Source organism: Eretmochelys imbricata, chromosome 3 (assembly GCF_965152235.1).
Source record: "Eretmochelys imbricata isolate rEreImb1 chromosome 3, rEreImb1.hap1, whole genome shotgun sequence".
Taxonomy (NCBI): domain Eukaryota; kingdom Metazoa; phylum Chordata; order Testudines; family Cheloniidae; genus Eretmochelys; species Eretmochelys imbricata.
Genome location: NC_135574.1, coordinates 4923749 through 4947466, shown reverse-complemented (window position 1 = coordinate 4947466; position 23718 = coordinate 4923749). Strand labels below are relative to the sequence as shown.

The window sequence follows — 23718 nt, the reverse complement described above, 5'->3', positions numbered from 1 at the left end:
CTTAGGACAGAAGAATCCCATGCACCGCTACAGACTAGGGACCGAAGGGCTCGGCAGCAGTTCTGCAGAAAAGGACCTAGGGGTTACAGTGGATGAGAAGCTGGATATGAGTCAACAGTGTGCCCTTGTTGCCAAGAAGGCCAATGGCATTTTGGGATGTAAAAGTAGGGGCATTGCCAGCAGATCGAGCGACATGATAGTTCCCCTCTATTCAACATTGGTGAGGCCTCACCTGGAGTACTGTGTCCAGTTTTGGGCCCCACACTACAAGAAGGATGTGAAAAAATTGGAAAGAGTCCAGTGGAGGACATGATTAGGGGAGTGGGACACATGACTTATGAGGAAAGGCTGAGGGAACTGGGATTGTTTCGTCTGCGGAAGAGAAGAATGAGGGGGGATTCGATAGCTGCTTTCAACTACTTGAAAAGGGGGTTCCAAAGAGGATGGATCTAGATTGTTCTCAGTGTTAGCAGATGACAGAATGAGGAGTAATGGTCTCAAGTTGCAGTGGGGGAGGTTAGGTTGGATATTGGGAAAAACGTTTTCACTAGGAGGGTGGTGAAGCACTGAAATGCGTTACCTAGGGATGTGGTGGAATCTCCTTCCTTTGAGGTTTTTAAGATCAGGCTTGAGAAAGCTCTGGTTGGGATGATTTAGTTGGGGATTGGTCCTGCTTTGAGCAGTGGGTTGGACTAGATGACCTCCTGAGGTCCCTTCCAACCCTGATATTCTATGGTTATATGATTCTATGATTCTGCAGTCTTCTGAGACCTCACCAGTCCTCCAGGAGGTTTCAGAATTTTTTTTTTCAGAAATAATTGTTAATGGATCTGAGATTGCTTCAGGTAGTTCTTTAATTACCCTAGGATGAATTTCATCAGGCTTTGACGACCTGAATACATCTAATTTATGCAAAATATTCTTTAACCTGTTCTTTCCCTACTTAGGCTTGTATTCCTTTCCTCTTGTTAATATTCATTGTGTTCAGTATCTGGTCACCATTAACTTTTCTAGTGAAGACTGAAGCAAAACAGGCATTAAACACCTCTACTTTTTTGATGTCATCAGTTAGTAGCTCACCTTCCCCACTAAGTAGAGGACCTACACTTTCCTTTGTTATTCTCTTGCTCCTAATGTATTTAAAGAATCTATTCTTGTTCCCTTTTATGTTCCTTGCTATTGAACTCATTTTGTGCCTTAGCCTTTCTGATTTTGTTTCTACGTTCTTGTGCTATTCTTTTGTACTCCTCCTTAGCAATTTGTTCATGTTTCTCCTTTTTGTAGGATTCCTTTTTATTTTCAGGTCATTAAAGAGCTCCTGATGGAGCCATATTGGCCTCTTACCATTCTACTTATCTTTCCTTTGCACAGAGATAGTTTGCAGTTGTGCCTTTAATACTGCCTCCTTGAGACCACCAGCTCTCCTGAACTTCTTTTTCCCTGAGGTTTTCTTCCCATGAGCTCCCAGTAAGGTCCTACAGGAGTAGGAGCAGAGAGAATTCTCCTAATTCTCCTCCTCTGGAACACCTGGAGCACAGATGCCCTTGCTGCTTGCACAGCTAAGGGTTGCTGCTTGCTGCTTTCGGAGCTGAAGGTTAACCCTTTGAGTGCATGGGACTTGCCCTGCCACACTGACTGCTGAATTGAGTGTGGCGTGTTTTACTTGCTCTGACGCACTGTTTACAGGACTGACTGTTAACTGTATTTTTACCTGCTGTACCGTATTCACTGTAGAACTGAATGTTCTTAATTAAGTTTTGTTTCTTTTCTTTCTCTCTCTCTCAAGCAGCTAGGAAAGGGTTAACAAGTACAAGCAGTTGGTAGTTGACTGTTGCTAGTTTGAATGTATCTTTAAAGCTTGGATCACTCAGTGCAAGGGTCATAGGAAATTTTATGATAAGGGAGGAGCCGAATTAGGCAGAGGAAAAAGGATCAGCCTGAGGAAGAACGAGCTGGACAGTGAATCCATCTCAACCCACCAAGCTTCCCAGTCATTGAAAGGTAAGCCTTGCATTGACTATTACGGATAGCTGGCTTATAGTCGGGAGAATGACTATATGAATGCCTTCTGCTGTTAAATAAAGGTTTCAAAGAAGACCTCGACTCTGTGTATTCAGCCACTCCACCACCAAAGATTAAACCCTTGGGAGAATCCTGGATGAGTTGGTAACACTTACTTACCAATTCTCTCTTAAAGTCTATTTTAATTCCATGGCCTTATTCTGTGGCTCTCACTCCTTCCTTTCCTTTCAATCATGAAATCTATCATTCCATGATCACTTTCGCCCAAATTGCTTTTTACCTTCAGAGTCACAAACAATTCCTCCCCCTTAGTCAGAATCAAGTCTAAAATGGCCGTTCCCCCGGTTACTTCCTCCAATTCTTGGAACAAAAAGTTGTCCCCAGTACATCCCAAGAACTTACTGGACACATATCTAGGTAGTTAAAGTCCCCCATTATGACCAGGGCTTATGTTTTGGATATTTCTGTTATTTGTTCTAGAAATGCCTCATCTACTACCTTCTGATCTGGTGGCCTACTGTGGGACGCCTACCATTGTATCACCCCGATTTTTTACTCCTTTTTATCTTTACCCAGAGACTGTCAACTCCTCTGCCTCCCACCTCCTTTTGGACCTCAGAATCTGTATATATATATTCTTGATATATGATAGGTTTCAGAGTAACAGCCGTGTTAGTCTGTATTCGCAAAAAGAAAAGGAGTACTTGTGGCACCTTAGAGACTAACCAATTTATTTGAGCATGAGCTCAATAGCTCACTGTAGCTCACGAAAGCTCATGCTCAAATAAATTGGTTAGTCTCTAAGGTGCCACAAGTACTCCTTTTCTTTTTGATATATGATGCAACCCCTCCTCCGTTTGTACCCTGCCAATCCTTCCTGAACAAACCATGCCCATCTATACCAACATTGCAGTCATGAGTCTTAAACCACCAAGTCTCTGTGATGCCAATTAAATCATAACTGTTCTGGTGTACTAATACTTCCAGTTCTTCCTGTTTATTCCCCATCTGCCTTGCATTTGTATATAGATATCTAAGATGCTGATCAGATTCCCCCCTTGATTTCCCTCTTGTAGCTTCTATAACCCTATTATAATTTTCTGTGTCCCTCCCAAAATCTAACCCTCTGTTAAGGTCACCTTTTTTTATATACTTACTTGTGGTCTTTTGTCACTTGCATCCTTTGAGCCTAGTTTGATGCCCTGCTCACTAAGTTGGCAAATCGGAGACTCAAGATGCTCTTCCCCATCTTGGTCAGGTGGACCCAATCTCTCCCCAGCAGACCACAGCATCCCATGGCTGAGTGAGCCAAAGTCCTCCCATGGACACCATCTGCACAGCCATGCATTAATCTCCAGGAGGCACATGTCCCTGCCTGGGCCTTTACCCTCATCCAGCAGGATGGATAAGAACAGAACCTATGCCCCTGGTCCCTTCACCTTAGCTTCCAGAGCCTGGTAGCCATTGCTGATCTGCTGCAGTTCAGACCTGACAGTATTATTAGTGCCCATGTGTATGAGCAGCATGGGGTATTGATGAACCATAGTTATGGGTTTAACATGGTTTCTGTTTAAAGCTGAAATTTGCATCCTTTCTAAAACCTATGTATGCATGATAATACACACACAATGGGTCTGATTCAGCTCCCTCAGGGAGCCTTTCCATTGACTTCAATGAGAATAGGCTGAGACCCCTGTATTTCTATACAAGCATTGTGTGTAAAGTACCTTCATACCAAATTATGAGAGCAAGGTGTTTTCATATTTAGTTTTTCATTTTTTGTTTGTCTGTTTTTTGCTTTGTAAATAACAGAATCAAAGAAGATCAGGGTTGGAAGAGACCTCAGGAGGTCACCTAGTCCAACCCCCTGCTCAAAGCAGAACCAACCCCAACTAAATCATCCCAGCCAGGGCTCTGTCAAGCCGGGTGGTTAAAACCTCTAAGGAAGGAGATTCCACCACCTCCCTAGGTAACCCATTCCAGTGCTTCACCACCCTCCTAGTGAAATAGTGTTTCCTAATATCCAACCTAGACCTCCCGCATTACAACTTGAGACTATTGCTCCTTGTTCTGTTATCTGCCACCACTGTGTCTAAAATCAAAAATCTCAGGGGCAGATTCTGCACACACTAAAGTCAATGGGAATGAGATCTGGCTAATCTGAGTTGCTAATCTTAAAAGCATTGCCATTTCTTGCTTTTCTCTCTCTTTCAGTTTCTTTCTTCTTTCTGACAGGTTTCAGAGTAACACGGTATGTATCTGATGAAGTGAGCTGTAGCTCACGAAAGCTCATGCTCAAATAAATTGGTTAGTCTCTAAGGTGCCACAAGTACTCCTTTTCTTTCTTCTTTCTGTTCTTCTGACACACAATACAACAGTGATTTTGCATATAGGACATTTCAGGTTCTAACAAGTTTCATGTTACCAGCCACCCTGCTGGGATGCTAATCTTCTCCCCTTCCTGTTTCACTGTTTGTTTGGATGGTTGCCAGAGTAAAGGAGGCTACACCCTGTTTCTAAGGAAATTGCTTGTGTGACTTATGGTTTCCTGATTAGGAGACCATCTTACTACGTCCTTGACCAGCTCTGTTGTGAGAAGATCGGCTCCTGCAACTATGTCTTTAACCTCCCTTGTGGAAACAGGGGCAACATTATGTATTTGTGGCAAATCAGGGTTGAATGGGTTTTTGGGGTCAGCATCAGGGGGTATTTTTTTCCCAGGGGGCTCCAAATCGCATTCCTCCCTCAACCTTACAGCCGCTACCACCCCTTTATGGGCTCTCAGTTGGGCACACAATTTATTAATCTCTGCCTCACACTTCTGATGGCCTGCTGCTGCCTTGGCTGCCTTATTTTCATCTGCAAGGAAGCAAGTTGTTGCTCTCACTTTTTCTAACAAAATGTTGTGAGTGTTAACTCTTTCCTATACTGTTCTGCATTCCTCCTGGCCTTGTCTCTCTCCTCTTGCATATTTCTAAGTAGAGTCACCATTTTAAGCTTTTCTGCTCTAAATTCACATGCATCTATCTCTCATTTATTCAAACGCTGTTGTAACTGCTTTTTCTCCAGCACCAGTTCCTGCCTTCCCTTTTATCATTTCAACCATTTCCAGACATGCATAAAATAACACCCATGCAGCAGCCACATTCTTTCTGCTACCCCGTGGCTTAAAAGTTGTGCAATATTGTTCAAAGCTCAGACTCGCTTCAAGCAGGGGATTCTCACCCTTAAAGCACCCCCTTTCCCAGGGGCATTTCCCCTTCTTCATTACCCATCTCTCTAACCTGTTGGTTTTCTTCTGTCTCAAGCGAGCAGCCAAGGGTTTTTTTTTTCCAGCCATCTCTACTTCCCTTATCTCACTAATGATCCCTACCAAAAGCCCTTTCACGCAGTTAGAGTATTGCTCTAAAATCTTTACTTTTAAGGCACAACCCTTTAACTCCTTATTGCATGGTCCTACTGTTATTCTAAGCATGATTCTTAACTTAAAAATTACAGAATGTTATCAAATATTCTATGAGAGAGGGACCTCGCTAAAGGAGCTTAGTCTGAAAAAGGAAGAGACAGTTTGCTTAGCTCTGTGCCTCAGTTTCCCCACTCTGCAGCAACTACTGAACAAGTACCATGTGATTGGTGTCACATGCTGCCCGGGTTCCTCCACCAATTTGTTACCAGATTCGCCCATTACTTTGGGGTATGCTCATTTATTAGGGTTACTCTTCTGGGAAGGGGTGGGACGGTTCTGTAATTCTATCCATGTACTGCTCGTGTCACTTGTGTTCTCATACGGAGCTCTACTTCTCCCTGCTGCAAGTGCCCTCCCAATGGAGCTATCCTGCAGGACCGAGGTTCCCCAGGGCTGGGTTCCTCCAGACCCAGAATCAGATGAACAAACACACACACACATACACACATTAAGAAAGCGTGTCTGAGAGGACCGGGTTAATCAGCACTCCCAAGCTGATCCCTTATATGCCCCTGGACTCAGCAGACTGGGTCGAGCAACACTTCCAAGCTGCCACCTTTGTATCCCCCAGGTTCAGAACGTCCCTATCCCCACTTTCACATTACAGGTGTTCTGGTAGAAACCCACTTGATGAGCAAACCCCACAGGATTTTTGGGTGCTGCAGGGATCTTTAGTTTAAGTACGAGGAGCATTGCTGCAGAGCGAATGGGGAAGGCAAAAAATACCCACGAGGGTGGGGAGAGAGAGAGAAGCAACCAGCTTAAGCATGACAGTTATTTATTGCCAGGTAATAACCATACGAGGGGAGCCAAACAAACAAAACAGTTATTATAGTAAATCTAACTTAAATTTGATGATAAAAGGTTAAAAAAACTCTTACTGATCACACAAGTCAGGGTCAGAAGGCTATACCTAGAGAGAGAGAGAGAGATGAGTTCTCACCACTCGGTGAAGCTTGAATCAATCAGGTTCCCAGGTGGTGGTGGTAGCTGAGGGTCCAGAGTGCTGGAGACAGGCAGAGCCCCCAGCACGATCAGTCAGGAGAAGATGAAGTCCCAATGGAACTGATACAGATTTTCGATCCAGGCCTCAGAGCACTTACTTGAGCATGGGTAGGGGTTTTTCTAGGGAAAGAACAATGGTTCAAGGGAGAACACTAGATTTGTTTGTGGGTAAACTGATGGCTCAAGGGAGTATACCACAGTTGTTTTGTTCAGGCTAGACAATAGGAACTGATTATTCCTGGCTATGGTCGGTGTTCCTTCCATGGAGCTCACAATGCAGTTATGCAGCTTCAGTATTTTGGGTACCAATAAAGGATTTTTTACTAGAACTGTTCTGATAACTACTGAGCTGGGTGTGTGCAGGTGTGGGTTCATTAACATCTGGAGCAGAGATTCCCCATCATGCAGTGCTTCCCTGCTTTTCTGGTCCCAGAATTCTGTGCAGTTCTTGCCTTAGAATCTCTGTTCTCCATTCTGTATGCTAATGGAGATGCCTCCCTGTCCCACCTTTGATGGAAATGAGGCTAGGGGAATTTCCCTAATCCTGTCACCCTTATCCCAGGGGTTTACGTGTGTCTCCTACTGCCTTTTCATTGCTTTTTGTAAGTCTTTCTTCTGATCAGCTTTGGTTCAAGCCAAGGCTGGGGAGCAGAAGGTCCTTCTTGAGTCAGACAGGCTGGGTGCTGCGCCCTGGTTCCCCAAGAACACAAAGCTGATAGGTAACACCTCCTGGCTCATCACTAATTGTCAGGGAAGAGCTCATTCAGACCTTACTCACAGATCATAATTTAAAATTATTAGGTTGGCCAGCATCACTGAAACAAATGCACCAACATTGTCATAAAAAACAACAGCTGTGTGAGGGAGCTAGACTTTGTTCATACTTTTCAAACCTATTATGCTTTCTCAGGTACTAGTATTTTATCATATACCATACATGCTTTTAAGGAGTATATTAATGTTGCAATTTCAATTCAAATTTCCAACCAATGACTTAATTGGCAACATTGCTTCTGTTCTTTCTGAGGAACAAAATATAGATATCAATAGTTTTTGTTGAACTTTCCACTCTCAGTTTCGATCACATATGATCTAGGCACTTTTTTTGTTTTTTTGTTTGGTTGTTTGTTTTCTTTATGACAGCAGGAGTTGTCCGTCCTTTTTCTCCATCCAGTTTGACACAAACACGGGCACCAGGTTCTAGATATGGCAGTTCTGTAACAGTGACATCTGTTATAGAAGTGTTTGTAATCCTTTTCATCAGACTTGGCTATTTGTTTCATGTCTGGCCATTCTGGAGGTAGATCCTTTTCCTCAGTTGGAACAGCAGTTCTGAATTGTTTTCTCATCAGGAGTTGTGCTGGACTATATCCATATTGGTGTTGATGGCTAGCACAGAAGAAGACCCATTCCTTGCTACTACTGTTGGATTTTCTCAGCTGTCTCAGCCTCTCCACTCGCTTGTCGGGAATGTGGGCTGCTACTAATATGATCAAAATCATATTTCATTTGGACTGACTTACCGCTGCAGTGAATTTTGGTTCATTGTCCATCACTAGTTGTTCTGGAATACCAAAGGGAGCAAAAGTGCATATCAGCTTCTCAATGACACTGCAGCATACCTTGTTTTCCAAGTACATTACTTCTCCATACCCGGAAATATCTGCTATGATCAGATAATGATATGCTCTGAATTCTACAAGTCTGCAGCTAGTCTCTTTCAAGGTCTGTCTTGTAGAGGCATTGTTATTCTACATGGTTCAGCATTGTCTCTCAAGGTTATTTGTACTGGATCTCCTTTCAAAAATCCAATTGCAGTAACTGCTCCATGGAGTTCTTCCACCTTTCTCACTAGGTCTATCATGACTGCCACTCTGCCGCTGAGAAGTTTGTTGGTCTTTGATCCTTTGATCACATGCACTCTGAATGCAAACCTTTTGTCTTTGTAAGTTGTTTCTGTGGTTAACTGGTCCATATAGTTCAGAATAGCTCCAGGATTAGTTAGGTCACTTCAACTCTGGGAGGGATTGAAGGTGATTGTAAGTCCCCTCTGATATGACTGTCACACCTGCTCCTGAGTCAATTTTAAAGTCAATAGTGGTTTTGTGACTATTCATTTTCACTTTCCAGGCCAGCTCTGTGTCATCACACATGACAGATCCCAGAAACAATGGCTCTTGACTGTCAGTAATCATAGTCAGCTTCATGACTGCCTTAGTATGGCAAACAGCTGCAAAATGTCTGCATTTTGTGCATTTGCTACATCTTTCAGAGTAACAGCCGTGTTAGTCTGTATTCGCAAAAAGAAAAGGAGGACTTGTGGCACCTTAGAGACTAACCAATTTATTTGAGCATAAGCTTTTGTGAGTTACAGCTCACTTTGTGTCTTTAGCTGGACATACATCTTTTGGGCAATGATTTTTTCCACATCTTGTGCATTTAGCCTTAAAGCTCCCCCCACAACAGGAAATCCATCCTCCTGTTTCCCCCGCATCCAGGAAATCCTCCCCTCCCAGCGAGAGCTGCACTCATGCAGCTGGAACCTCAGGTTCAACCCCAAAGTCCAGCCCTGCCCCCCAAGGCAGCCCTGATTGGCCAGCACTGTCCCCCCTTCCTAGCCTATGTGGGGAGAGAGGCTCAGCACACCTGAAAAGGCAGCTAATCAGCAGCCAGGAGAAGTGGGAACCACGCTGGGGTCCCAGGCTGGGGAGCCAATAAGGGGCAGGTCTTGCAAGCGAGCGGCAGAGCGATTGGCCAGTCCACCTGCAGGGCCTGCCCAGGATGAATGAGTGGCAGGTGGCCCAGCCCCTCAGAAGGCGGGGCGGGAGGGTGGAATGTGAGTGATGGCCTGAGAGGCCAAATAACAATCGATGCAGAGCTCAAATAGGATTGAAAAGCCCTGGGCTGAAGGGGAGGCACTGGAGGGCTGGGCCCTGGTGCGACAAGCAGGTGTCGCGGGGGGCGTTGGGCCCAGCCGAAAGAGCAGCTGCCCCAGTGCAAGGAGGAGGCTCCCCCGGGGCAGCCCGGGCCCCGGCCTGAGGAGGGAGGTCCCCAGGGGGCTTGGCTCTGAGTAGCCTCAGCACAAATTAAGCTCTCCCTGAGTCTGTTTTCAGTTTCTAAGCTAGTTTCTGGTTTTTCAGGTTTGCGAAGTTTGTTTTGCTGCTCCGGTTCAGAGGGCTTTGTTCTTTGGGTAGCTGTATGAAGGTTGAAGTCTGTCTTTAATTTTAGTTACTGACAAAGATTTATCTGGCAGGCCAATAACCACACTATCCCTAATATTTTCATGTGTTACAGTTCCAAAGTCACAGTTTTCTGTCAATGCATGCAAAGCGCTTATGAACAATTCAGCAGATTCCCCTGGTTGTTGAAATCTCTGGTGAAAACACGCCCTTCCATAAACCATATTTCTCTGAGGTATAAACTGTGCATCAAATACACCCAGAATTCTGTCATAGTCACCTTTGTGATTGTTTTCAGTAAAGGGAAGGGATTTAAATATAAAGCTTCCCTACAGCATAAAGTAAAGATGATGCCTGAATGTCTGCAGCAACATCTTCCAAAACGCTGCTTTCAGTCTGTCCATGCTCTAGGTTTTTCAGAGCTGAAGTTTGCTGGGGCATTGAAGAGAAGCATGTTCATGAGATCCTCCAACCTGTGTTGCTTCTTGCTTTTCCTTTATTTCTGTTTGCAACCTTTGTTGCTGTTTTCCTTTGGTTTGTGTTCTAAGAAGAGCTCTCTGTAAGCTCGATAGCATGTCTGTCTCACCATGGTCCAATAAAAGATATTACCTCACCCCCTTCGCCTTTACCTCTGACACTGTGGGCTTGTCTACACTTAAAATCCTACAACAGCACAGCTGCAGCACTGTAGCCTTTCGGCAGAGGTCACCACCTATGCCGACCTAAGGGGTTCTCCCATCAATGTAGGTAATCCACCCCCCTGGAGATGGTAGGTAGTTCGACAGAGGAATTCTTCCTTCCACCTAGTTCTGTCTGCATGGGGACTTAGACAGCTTAACAATGCCACTCAGGGGTGTGGATTTTTCACATTCCTGACAAATGTGGTTAAACCAACCTAATTTTCTCGTGTAGGTCTATGTCATGTATTCCTTGTACACGGTAGGTTGCAGGGCTGCTGATAGTAGGTCAGGCTCTTGTACCAGTTACAGACTGGCTACAGAACTTCCTTTATAGAAAGCGATGCCAGACATGTGTCCTCCAAGACCATAAGATACGTTAATGCACCGCTGGCTATCGCTGTCACCAGCTTAGATAAGGTATGTCACATTGTGACATTCTATACTGTGGGGGAGCATGCTGTAACCCCCATATTCCTCATTTTCATATAATTGTTATCTTCCATATAAAGCATGCCTTGTAAGGTATCGGGGAAAGGTTATGATCTGCTGAAAGTCATTTCTCTATCCATATATGTGTATCATTAATGCATATGAAGTTATGAGAATTGTGTAGTATGGTTGTCACTAAAACATGCTGTAAATTGGGGGAATCAGCCAGATATTAGCTCCCCAGAGGCAACAGCAAGGAAAGTAACCAACACCCGGGTGGGGTGTCAAACAACCATCCACAGCCATTGTCCAGCAAGGGAGCTACAATGCGATGACTCATCTGCATGAAGCCACACCAGGGGAATTACTCAACCTTGTTTGGAGAAACTCAGTAATGCTCACTTGACTCTGAAGGGAGGGGCAAAGCCAAGGGGGAGGAAAGGACATGATAAAAGGAAGAGACGTTTGCCAGCTCTTCCTACTACACCTACAGACACCACACCAAGCGACTGAAGCGCTGATCAAAGGGGAGAACCTGGCTGAAGAGCAACCAGCCTATGGTGAGAAGCATCTAAGTTTGTAAGGGCATTGAAAGTGTTAAGATCAGCTTAGAATGCGTTTTGCTTTTATTTCCTTTGACCAAATCTTACTTGTTATGCTTTGACTTATAATCACTTAAAATGTATCTTTATAGTTAATAAATTTGTTTATCTGTTCTACCTGAAGCAGTGCGTTTGGTTTGAAGCATGTCAGATACTCCCCTTGGGGTAACAAACCTGGTACATATCAATTTCTTTGTTAAATTGACGAACTCATATAAGCTTGCAGCATCCAGTGGGCATAACTGGACGCTGTAAGACGGAAGTTCCCAGGGTTGTGTCTGGGACCAGAGATATTGGCTAGTGTCATTCAGTTGCACAATCCAAGAAGCAGCTTACATGCCAGAGGCTGTGCGTGACCAGCCCAGGAGTGGGGGTTCTCACAGCAGAGCAGGGTAAGGTTGTCTCCCAGAGTCGAGGATTGGAGTGACCTAGCAGATCACTGGTCCGGATAATACCAAAGGGGATTGTCACATACATACTGTACCAAGGAGACATTATGTGCCAAGCAGTGGCTGAACCGTATAATACAGTTTAGGATTCCATTGCAGAGGGAGGGCAGGGTCCAAGTGTGTAGGGAGGATCCTTCCTTGTGGTATGGGAGTGCCTGGCCTGCTGCCAAGTATTAACTACATCACAGCTGGTTACAAATGCTTGGAAAAAGTGCCAGGCTTTGTCCGTGTTGGGGGTTTGCTCCAATTCCAGCTGTTGGGGTAGCTGCCCCAATGCAAAGCCCTGGCGTAAATGGGGGAAGTCACCCGAAGCCATGATTTTCAGTGGTGCAGCTTAGCCCATGTTGTAGCTAGCTACGTGCAGATAGTTACCCCAGTTTGTTTTGTGCCCGAACCCCTTTGTGAAAGACTCAAGAAGCTTGATACCGGCAAAGATGCAACAGCCTGCTTTCCAGCAGGGGATTAACTGCACCTGTGCAAATAGCGGGTTTGTGTGTGCACCAAGGGGGTTGCATTGCTGGCTGGAGTTGGTGCAAATTCCCAGTGTAGATACAGTCTGAGCATCCCAGGTAATAAGAAAATCACTGTGGAGCTGCAGAAGGTGTAAATGACGCAGGTGATTAAACACAAAGCAGATTAGTTAAGAATGTAACTCTTATTTTTATTCCCTCTAGGGCAGCTCTTGTGGTAATTACGCCTTGCAGTGTCATCCTCAGTCTTCTTCAAATCTGAATGAGTCCTGGTTTCGAAAAGCACTAACAACCCAGTGTCAAGTAGAGCTCGGTAGTAACCTTGGAACTGGCCTGCTAGAATGTCAGACAAAAGACCTGAATTCTCAGGTAAGATGATATATTCATAGAGTCATAGAATCATAGAATATCAGGGTTGGAAGGGACCTCAGGAGGTCATCTAGTCCAACCCCCTGCTCAAAGCAGGACCAATCACCAACTAAATCATCCCAGCCAGGGCTTTGTCAAGCCTGACCTTAAAAATATATAAGTGTAACCCTTCTGCCCGTCAGAGTTGGCAGCAACAAGGGCCGGGTTCAATATCTAGGAGATCCATTCCAATAACACAATGCAAACCGGCTCGAGCCCCCACCCAGTGACCTGGGACAAATATATACCACCCCCGCTGGGCGCCTCCAAGAGGCAATACTTCCCCTCTCGCAAGCACATAGTCTGAGTGTAGCAAAAGCCTTTTAATAACAGAGAGAAACAATGTGGCATTATGTTGGGGAAACACCACCAACAGGATTCGTAACACAACCCATGAGCAAAAAAAAAAACCCACCCCAAGCAAATTGGGGCATGCCCTTTTCCCTTTGGTTCTTGAGTCCAGCAACCCCAAATCACCCAAAGTCCCAAAAGTCCAATGACCCAAAAGTCTCTGTCCCTGGTCAGGGCAGCCCCAGAGTTCGAAAGTTTATCTGCGGAGCTTTACCTCCCAACCTGGGTGGAGATGGGACGGGGGTAAGAGGCACCTTACATGATCTGAAGCTGACCGCCCCATAGCTCCATAGCTGCGCTCCGCTCCGCCAGCCGCCCCACGAACTCCTTCGCTCAGCTCCGCTCCGCTCCGCGGCCCACAAGCAGCTCCTGCCATCCACGAACTGCTCCGCATCAAACTGCTTCACCAGCCTGTCCACAAGGCACTCCAGCCGTCCCGCAAACTGCTCCACAATATATCTTCAGGCTCCCCCACTACTTAACACAACACTCAGTGATTTCAGCTCTTAAGTGAATTCAGCTTGTAGTAGGGGAGCCTCAGTGCTGGTGCACTGTTAGCCCAAAGTGAGCTCAGCAGCCTATAACTAGACTTCTAATGAAATCAAAATTAGCTCTGATATTCCACAGTGGAGAGAGGAGGAAGTGCAATTAGCATGTAAGGCCCTCACCACAGGGCCCATGCCATCAAGTATTAATACTTGTCCCCAGCCTCCCTCCATTCACAGAGTTTTGGAACCCATGACCCTTGCATAGCGAGTGCTACTTAGTTGATGGTGAATCCCTCCATCATAACAAAAGGCCACATACAGTTCCAAGCACAGTTCCCATAATCAGGGTAATAACAATTTATTCTTCCTGCCCCAATAACAGAGACACTGGGGATCCCACAGCAGCCAAAGTGACCATTTGGGCAGCTATGGTCTCATTCTAGGCGGAGTGGGTGTGCCTATGCAAATGAGATCGGCCCCTGAAGTTCTTTTCCACAACTTGCCACACCTCACCACCAGATGTCAGGGTGGAGCTCATCCTGACACTGCTTACATCAGGAAGGAGATTCTACCACCTCCCTAGGTAACGCATTCCAGTGTTTCACCACCCTCCAAGTGAAAAAGTTTTTCCTATTATCCAACCTAAACGTCCCCCACTGTAACTTGAGACCATTACTCCTTGTTCTGTCATCTGCTACCACTGAGAACAGTCTAGATCCATCCTCTTTGGAACCCCCTTTCAGGTAGTTGAAAGCAGCTATCAGATCCCCCCTCATTCTTCTCTTCCGCAGACTAAACAATCCCAGTTCCCTCAGACTCTCCTCATAAGTCATGTGTTCCAGTCCCCTAATCATTTTTGTTGCCCTCCGCTGGACTCTTTCCAATTTTTTCACATCCTTCTTGTAGTGTGGGGCCCAAAACTGGACACAGTACTCCACGTGAGGCCTCACCAATGTCGAATAGAGGGGAAAGATCACGTCCCTCGATCTGCTGGCAATGCCCCTACATATACATCCCAAAATGCCATTGGCCTTCTTGGCAACAAGGGCACACTGCTGACTCATATCCAGCTTCTCATCCACTGTAATCCCTAGGTCCTTTTCTGCAGAACTGCTGCCGAGCCATTCGGTCCCTAGTCTGTAGCTCTGCATGGTATTCTTCCATCCTAAGTACAGGACTCTGCACTTGTCCTTGTTGAACCTCATCAGATTTCTTTTGGCCCAATCCTCTAATTTGTCTAGAGGTAGATACGCTGTAGGGTAGGGATAGGATAATCCTCTTTATCCTATCCCTACCCTCAGTGTATCTACCTCTCCTCCCAGTTTAGTGTCATCTGCAAACTTGCTGAGGGTGCAATCCACACCATCCTCCAGATCATTAATCAAGATATTGAACAAAACCGGCCCCAGGACTGACCCTTGGTGCTTCAGAATTGATTCCTCGAGGACCTGCTCCATGATTTTTCCAGGGACTGAGGTGAGGCTGACTGGCCTGTAGTTCCCAGGATCCTCCTTCTTTCCTTTTTTAGAGATGGGCACTACATTAGCCTTTTTCCAGTCGTCCGGGACTTCCCCGGATCGCCATGAGTTTTCAAAGATAATGGCCAATGGCTCTGCAATCACATCCGCCAACTCCTTTAGCACTCTCGGATGCAGCGCATCCGGACCCATGGACTTGTGCTCATCTAGCTTTTCTAAATAGTCCCGAACCACTTCTTTCTCCACAGAGGGCTGGTCACCTTCCCCCATGCTGTGCTGCCCAGTGCAGTAGTCTGGGAGCTGACCTTGTTCGTGAAGACAGAGGCAAAAAAAGCATTGAGTACATCAGCTTTTTCCACATCCTCCGTCACTAGGTTGCCTCCATCATTTAGTAAGGGGCCCACACTTTCCTGGACTTTCTTCTTGTTGCCAACATACCTGAAGAAACCCTTCTTGTTACTCTTAACATCTCTTGCTAGCTGCAACTGCAGGTGGGATTTGGCCTTCCTGATTACACTCCTGCATCCCCGAGCAATATTTTTATACTCCTCCCTGGTCATTTGTCCAATCTTCTACTTCTTGTAAGCTTCTTTTTTGTGTTCAAGATCAGCAAGGATTTCACTGTTAAGCCAAGCTGGTCGCCTGCCATATTTACTATTCTTTCTACACATCGGGATGGTTTGTCCCTGTAACCTCAATAAGGATTGTTTAAAATACAGACAGCTCTCCTGGACTCCTTTCCCCCTCATGTTATTCTCCCAGGGGATCCTGCCCATCAGTTCCCTGAGGGAGTCAAAGTCTGCTTTTCTAAAGTCCAGGGTCCGTATTCTGCTGCTCTCCTTTCTTCCCTGTGTCAGGATCCTGAACTCGACCATTTCGTGGTCACTGCCTCCCAGGTTCCCATCCACCTTTGCTTCCCCTACTAATTCTTCCCGGTTTGTGAGCAGCAGGTCAAGAAGAGCACTGCCCCTCATTGGTTCCTCCAGCACTTGCACCATGAAATTGTCCCCTACCCTTTCCAAAAACTTCCTGGATTGTCTGTGCACCGCTGTATTGCTCTCCCAGCAGATATCAGGGTGATTGAAGTCTCCCATGAGAACCAGGGCCTGCGATCTAGTAACGTCCATGAATTGCCAGAAGAAAGCCTCGTCCACCTCATCCCCCTGGTCCGGTGGTCTATAGCAGACTCCCACCATGACATCACCCTTGGTGCTCACACTTCTAAACTTAATCCAGAGACACTCAAGTTTTTCTGCAGTTTCATACTTGAGTTCTGAGCAGTCATACTGCTCCCTTACCTACAGTGCAACTCCCCCACCTTTTCTGCCCTGCCTCTCCTTCCTGAACAGTTTATATCCATCCATGACAGTACTCCAGTCATGTGAGTTATCCCACCAAGTCTCTGTTATTCCAATCACATCATAATTCCTTGACTGTGCCAGAACTTCCAGTTCTCCCCGCTTGTTTCCCAGGCTTCTTGCATTTGTGTATAGGCACTTGAGATAACTCGCTGATCATCCCTCTTTCTCAGTATGAGGCAGGACCCATGCCCTCTCGCGCGCTCCTGCTCTTGCTTCCTCCCGGTATCCCACTTCCCCACTTACCTCAGGGCTTTGTTCTCCTTCCCCTGGTGAACCTAGTTTAAAGCCCTCCTCACTAGGTTAGCCAGCCTGCTTGCGAAGATGCTCTTCCCTCTCTTCGTTAGGTGGAGCCCATCTCTGCCTAGCACTCCTCCTTCTTGGAACACCATCCCATGGTCAAAGAATCCAAAGCCTTCTCTCCGACACCACCTGCGTATCCATTCGTTGATTTCCATGATTCGACGGTCTCTGCCCAATCCTTTTCCTTCCACGGGAAGGATGGACGAGAACACCACTTGCGCCTCAAACTCTTTTATCTTTCTTCCCAGAGCCACATAGTCTGCAGTGATCCGCTCAAGGTCATTCTTGGCAGTATCATTGGTGCCCATGTGGAGAAGCAGGAAGGGGTAGCGATCCGAGGGCTTGATGAGTCTCGGCAGTCTCTCCGTCACATCGTGAATCCTAGCTCCTGGCAAGCAGCAGACTTCTCGGTCAGGGCAGCAGACAGATGACTGAGTCCCCCTGAGGAGAGAGTCCCCAACCACCACCACCCTCCTCCTTCTCTTGGGAGCAGTGGTCATGGAACCCCCATCCCTAGGACAGCGCATCCCATGCCTTCCAATCGGTGGAGTCTCCTTCTGCTCCCTTCCCTCAGATGTATCATCTGATCCACTCTCCGCATTAGTACCTGTGGAGAGAACATGAAAACGGTTACTTACCTGTATCTGCATTGCTGGTACATGGACGCCCCCCTTTCTTCTTCTGGAGGTCACATGCTGCCAAATTCTGAAACCATACCCTTACTGTGAACATTGTTACATGTAGAGCAGTGGTCTCCAACCTTTTTAAGCACAAGATCACCTTTTGAATTTACTTGCAATCCAGGATCTACCCTGCCCCTTCCCCGAAGCCCCGCCTCACTCATTCCATCCCCCCTGCCTCCATCACTCACTCTCCCCAACCCTCACTCACTTTCACCAGGCTGGGGAGTGGGCTGGGGTGCGGGAGAGGGGGTGTGCCCTGGGCTCGGGCCGAGGGGTTCGGCGTGTGGGAGGGGGCTCTGGGTTGAACCTGGGTCAGGGGGTTGGAGTGCAGGAGGGAGTGAAGGGTGCAAGCTCTGGGGGGAGTTTGGGTGTAGGAGGGGGCTCAGGGCTGGGACAGGGGGTTGGGGTGCAGGAGGGGGTTCAGGGTGCAGGCTCTGGCAGGGGGCTCAGGGCTGGGGCAGGGGGTTGCGGTTCGGGAGGGGTGAGGGGTGCAGGCTCACACCAGGCAGCACTTACCTCAGGCAGCTCCCGGTAGGTGATATAGTGGGGCTAAGGCAGGCTCCCTGCCTATCCCCGGCCCCGTGCCGCTCCCGGAAGCGGCCGCCACATCCCTGCGGCCCCTGGAGGTGGGCATGTGGCTCTGCCAGCTGCCCTTCCCTGAAGGCATCGCCCCCACAGTTTCCATTGGCCACAGTTCCCTGTTCCCAGCCAATGGGAGCTGCGGAGCTGGCGCTGGGGCAGGAGCAGCGTGTGGAGACCTCCCCTGCCCTCCCCTAGGGGCCACAGGGACATGCCGGCCGCTTCCAGGAGCAGCACGGGGCAAGAGCAGGCAGGGAGCCTGCCTTAGCCCCACTGCGCCGCCGGACTTTTAGCAGCCGAAAATCTCCCGGATTGGCTGCAGTAGCCTCCATGAGATCGAGCCCATTTCTGGGAGATTCCCAGCAAAACCAGGGGGGTTAGCAACCCTAACTGATACTGAGATAGACTGTCAGAGGCCCCATAATCGACCAATCAATCGCAATCTACCATTTGTTGACCACTGATGTAGAGGAACCGATCCCCAGCTGGTGTAGCTCTGCATACCCTGATTTACACTAGTGGGAGATCTGGCCCAGGATCTCAGTGTTAACCCTGTGCTCTCACTTGCTCATAACTCTGAAATGGGAGATTTTCCCTGCTTAGCCGGAGTCCAGAGGGGACAGTTGGGAGTGTGAGGAAAATCTGTTCAGCCATTTTGAGTACAGCTACACTGGAATAAAAGACCCGGCTCAGGTCAGCCGACTAGCGCTGAGGGGCTAAAAATTGAGGTGTAGATGTTCAGGCTTGGGCATGGGCTCAGGGACCCTCCCCCGTCACGGGGTACCAGAGCTCAGGCTCCAGCTCAAGCCCAAATGTCTACAGAGCAAATTTACAGCCCTGCAGCCTGAGTCAGCTGACCCAGGTCAGCTGCCTGTCTTTAATTGCCATGTAGGGACTATGCCATGTCAATCTAATTAAGCTGAGAGGTGCTGAGATACCACAGTGATGGATGCCAGTGCAAAACCTCTAAGTCCAGTAGGGAAAAACAAAAAAGTGTTCTGTTTCTGTCAGTCTTAGACTTTGCACAGAGCAAGGGCTGAGCTGCTAAAGTCAAATCAAGGTTGAAACCTGCTTACGATCTGGGCTAGATCCTCAGCTGGTGCAAATTGGTGTGGCTGCATTGAAGACAGCAGAGCTCTGCCGAGTTAGCTGAGGACTTTGCCCCTGACATTTGAACTGTTTTCAACCCTGTTTCTTAGTAAAACTTGTTATAGTTAAGGTTGTTATAGTTAAGGTTAACGATTGCCCCCAAGAGTTCTAGGCATTGAACAGAACTTCATTGTGCTAGGCGCTGTACAAATACAAAGAGCAAAACGACAGTCCCTGCCCCAAAGAGCTGACAATGTAAGCATAAGACGAGAGACAACAATTAGAAATGGACAGATTGGGCAGCGCAATGAGACAATGTTGTCTCATGACAGGCTGTGGTTCTACTTCAGCAGCAGCCTGTCCACTGTCAGGTTTTTGCAGGCAGCCCGGCACAGCAGAGCGTTAAGGAGGGTTTTGAAGGTCGTGTGACGGGCTTTACAGACCCCACACAGAGACATAGGGAGTCAAGGAGCAGTACTGGACAAAGAGAGCCCCCACCACTTAGCAGCAGCGGAGCAGGCTCCAAATGGGGGATCTGCTGTAAAGGGGACCCTGACAGCCAAGCGCAGTTGAGGGGAAGAGTGAAGGGGAGGCTGTCTGAAGGGAGGAAGCCAGTTTGCTGTTTCTGGGGACCATGCAATGCACAGGAGAGGGTCTGGACTGTGGGTAAGAGCCAACCAGGAGCATAGGGGCCTGATCTTTTCCCCTTCCCCACTCCCTGCTGAGAGAAAATAACTGGACACTAGGAAGGGAACTGGGGAATGCCTATTTGGCTGAGTGAGCTGCTGAGACTGAATGAGAACTGCCTGTTGGGGGACAGGGGGCAGTGGGCTATGACCATGCCCCAAATGGAAAGCGATCAGGAGGTAGGAAGCAGCCCCGGGGAAGTTGGCCAGGTGCACCAGGAGGAAGCAACCGAGACATTCCATGCCTCTCCCTCTTGGTCCCTGGACTGGGACCCAGTGGAGAGGGAGGGCCCAGGGTCCCCTACCTTTCCCACTACCTCTGTCCAGGAAAATGCCACCGCACTGGGAATTGACGGGCTGCAGCTTGACTGTTAGTCCTGCCGATTGCCAGCCAGACTTGCCCCTGTAGCACTCCAAGTACAGTTGTTCTCCCATACACACATTGTGAGTCAACCACACACATGCACACAGGACTATGGGGGTGGAAGGACTGTCAGGCCAAGGCCTACCAGCCTGTGAGTGAAACCAGCTACAGGTGGATAATGAGATAATTTTGTGGATGTTTACACAGAGCTTCTTCCAAGCATGAGAGGCAGCATGGGAGGAAGGGGATTGTTTGGAAATTTAACAAGTTGGCGATGGAAGCTGGTCTCATGGGCTGATCAGAAGCCAGAGTCAACTTTTCAATACTGAACAAGGACCAAGGAATTCTAGACCAGTCAACCTAACTTAGATACCTGGGGAGATACTGGAACAACTTATTAAGCAATCAGTTTGTAAGCACCTAGAGGACAATAGGGTTATAAGGAATAATCAGCATGGATTTGTCAAGAACCCATCATACCAAACCAACCTAATTTCCTTCTTGGACAGGGTTACTGGCCTAGTGGATGGGGGAAAGCTGTACACATGATATATCTTGATTTTAGTAAGCAGTACCTTGTGACATAACCATAAGCAAACTAGGGAAATGTGACAGGTTTCAGAGTAACAGCCGTGTTAGTCTGTATTCGCAAAAAGAAAAGGAGTACTTGTGGCACCTTAAAGACTAACCAATTTATTTGAGGGAAATGTGGTCACTCTAGATGAAGTTACTATCAGGTGGGTGCAAAACTGGTTGAAAGACCATACTCAAAGAGTAGTTATCAGTAGGTTGCTGTCAAACTGAGAGGATGTGTTGAGTATGATCCCACAGTGGTCATTTACTAGTCAATATTTTTATTAATGACTTGGCTAATGGAGTAGAGAGTATGCTTAAAAGTTGTGGATGACACCAAGCTGGGATGGGTTGCTAGTATCTGGAGGACAGGATTAGAAGTAATAACAACCCTGACAAAAAGTGGAAAATTGATCTGAATTCAACAAGATAAAATTCAATAAAGACAACTGCAAAGCACTTCACTTAGAAAGAAACCAGTGAAATGCACAACTACAGAATGGGGAGTCACCAGTTAGGCGGCCGTACAGCTGAAAAATATCTGGGGGTATAGTGGATCACAAACTGAATATGAGTCAACAGTGTGATGCAGTTGTAAAAAAGGCTAATATCATTCTGGGGTGTATTAACAGGAGTGTTGTAAGTAGGACACAGGAGGTAACTGTCCCGCTTTACCTGGCACTGGTGAGGCCTCAGCTGGAGTCTTGTGTCCAGTTCTGGGCACCGTGCTTTAAGAAAGATGTGGGCAAACTGCAGAGAGTCCAGAAGAGAGAAACAAAACTGATCCAAGGTTTAGAAAATCTGACCTGTGAGGAAAGGTTAAAAAACTGGGCCCATTTAGTCTTGAGAAAAGGAAGCCTGAGGGGGGACCTGGTAAGTCTCCAAATCTGTTCAGGACTGTGATAAAGAGGACGGTGAGCAATTATTCTCCATGTCCACTGAAGGTAGGACAAAAAGTAAATGGCTTAATCTGCAGAAAGGGAGATTTAGGTTAGATATTATGAAAGCTTTCTAACTGTACGGAGAGTTAAGGCACTTTATCATTAGTTAAATATACCTGTTACAGAGAAGGCAAGGTCGGAGAAATGCACTTTGCACTTAAAGCAGTAAGTGGTGAGGTTTGTGATGGTCTTCAGTTCTTGGGCAAGTCCGTTTCACAGTCCCGGAGCACCCCAGGGAATGTTCGGTCTGCTGCACAGACGAGCTTTGCTCGTATAGTTGAGAGTTCCATTGGGCCAGAGGAGTGAAGTTACAGACCACAGTCTTCATCACAGAGCTTTACAGGGTCTGTTAGGTATCCCGGCCAAGGCCATGGAGTGTCTTCAAGATAAGGATCAAGACCTTAAACTTGACAGAGCTTCATAAACAAGTCCATGGATCCGGATGCAATGCATTTGAGGGTGCTGAGGGAGTTGGCTGATGTGATTGCAGAGCCATTGGCCGTTATCTCTGAAAACTTGTGGCGATCGGGGGAGGTCCCAGACAATTAGAAAAAGGAAAATATAGTGCCCATCTTTAAAAAAGGGAAGAAGGAGAACCCGGGGAACTACAGACTGGTCAGCCTCACCTCAGTCCTTGGAAAATTCCTGAATCATTCCTCGAGGAATCCATTTTGAAGCACTTGGAGGAGAGGAAGGTGATCAGAAACAGTCAACATGGATTCACCAAGGGCAAGTCATGCCTGACCAACCTTATTGTCTTCTATGATGAGATAATTGGCACTGTGGATATGGTGAAAGCAGTGGATGTGATATATCTTGACTTCAGCAAAGCTTTTGATACAGTCTCCCACAGTATTCTTGCCAGCAAGTTAAAAAAGTATGGATCGGATGAATGGACTATAAGGTGGATAGAAAGCTGGCTAGCTCATCGGGCTTAATGGGTAGTGATCAACAGCTTGATGTCTAGCCGGCAGCCGGTGTCAAGTGGAGTGCCCCAGGGGTCTGCCCTGGGGCTGGTTTTGTTCAACATCTTCCTTAATGATCTGGATGACGGGATGGACTGCACCCTCAGCAAGTTCACAGATGACATTCAGCTTGGGGGAAAGGTGGTAGATATGCTGGAGGGTAGGGATAGGGTCCAGAGTGACCTAGACAAATTGAAGGATTGGGCCAAAAGAAATCTGATGAGGTTCAACAAGGACAAGTGCAGAGTCCTGCACTTAGGACAGAAGAATCCCAGGAACCGCTACAGGCTGGGGACCGACTGGCTAAGCAGCAGTTCTGCAGAAAAGGACCTGGGGGTTACAGTGGACGAGAAGCTGGATATGAGTCAGCAGTGTGCCCTTGTTGCCAAGAAGGCCAATGGCATATTGGGCTGTATTAGTAGGAGCGTTGCCAGCAGATCGAGGGAAGTGATTATTCCCCTGTATTCAGCACTGGTGGGGCCACATCTGAAGTATTGTGTCCAGTTTTGGGCCCCCCACTACAGAAAGGATGTGGACAAATTAGAGAGAGTCCAGCGGAGGACAACGAAAATTATTACGGGGCTGGGGCACATGACTTAGGAGGAGAGGCTGAAGGAACTGGGCTTGTTTAGTCTGCAGAAGAGAAGAGTGAGGGGGGATTTGATAGCAGCCTTCAACTACCTGAAGGAGGGTTCCAAAGAGGATGGAGCTCAGCTGTTCTCAGTGGTGGCAGATGACAGAACAAGAAGCAATGGTCTCAAGTTGCAGTGGGGGAGGTCTAGGTGGGATATTAGGAAACACTATTTCACTAGGAGGGTGGTAAAGCACTGGAATGGGTTACCTAGAGAGGTGGCGGAATCTCCATCCTTAGAGGTTTTTAAGGCCCGGCTTGACAAAGCCCTGGCTGGGATGATTTAATTGGGGATCAGTCCTGCTTTGAGCAGGGGATTGGACTAGATGACCTCCTGAGGTCCCTTCCAACTCTAATCTTCTATGATTCTATGGGAAGCTAATTTAGGGAGCGGAGAACAGGTGTTATGAGCTCGTGGTAGCGTGCGTAGCTGAGGCAATGCACTGCTATGTTTTGTAATAGTTGGAGTTTCCTAAATGCTGTAGGTTTCAGGCCCAGGTTTATTGCATTTCTGTAGCC

The 23718-nt window shown here is 47.2% G+C and overlaps 1 protein-coding gene across 1 annotated transcript in view; it reads left to right on the top strand.

Moving 5' to 3' along the window:
- The first annotated feature begins 11259 nt into the window (after nucleotides 1-11259).
- The window catches only part of NUGGC (nuclear GTPase, germinal center associated), an 82188-nt gene continuing 69729 nt past the window's right edge, over nucleotides 11260-23718 (top strand). The window contains exons 1-2 of the mRNA XM_077812314.1: nucleotides 11260-11341; nucleotides 12507-12671. Coding sequence (XP_077668440.1) covers nucleotides 12644-12671 — 28 coding nt within the window. The 5' untranslated portion in view covers nucleotides 11260-11341; nucleotides 12507-12643. The remainder of the gene's footprint in view (nucleotides 11342-12506; nucleotides 12672-23718) is intronic.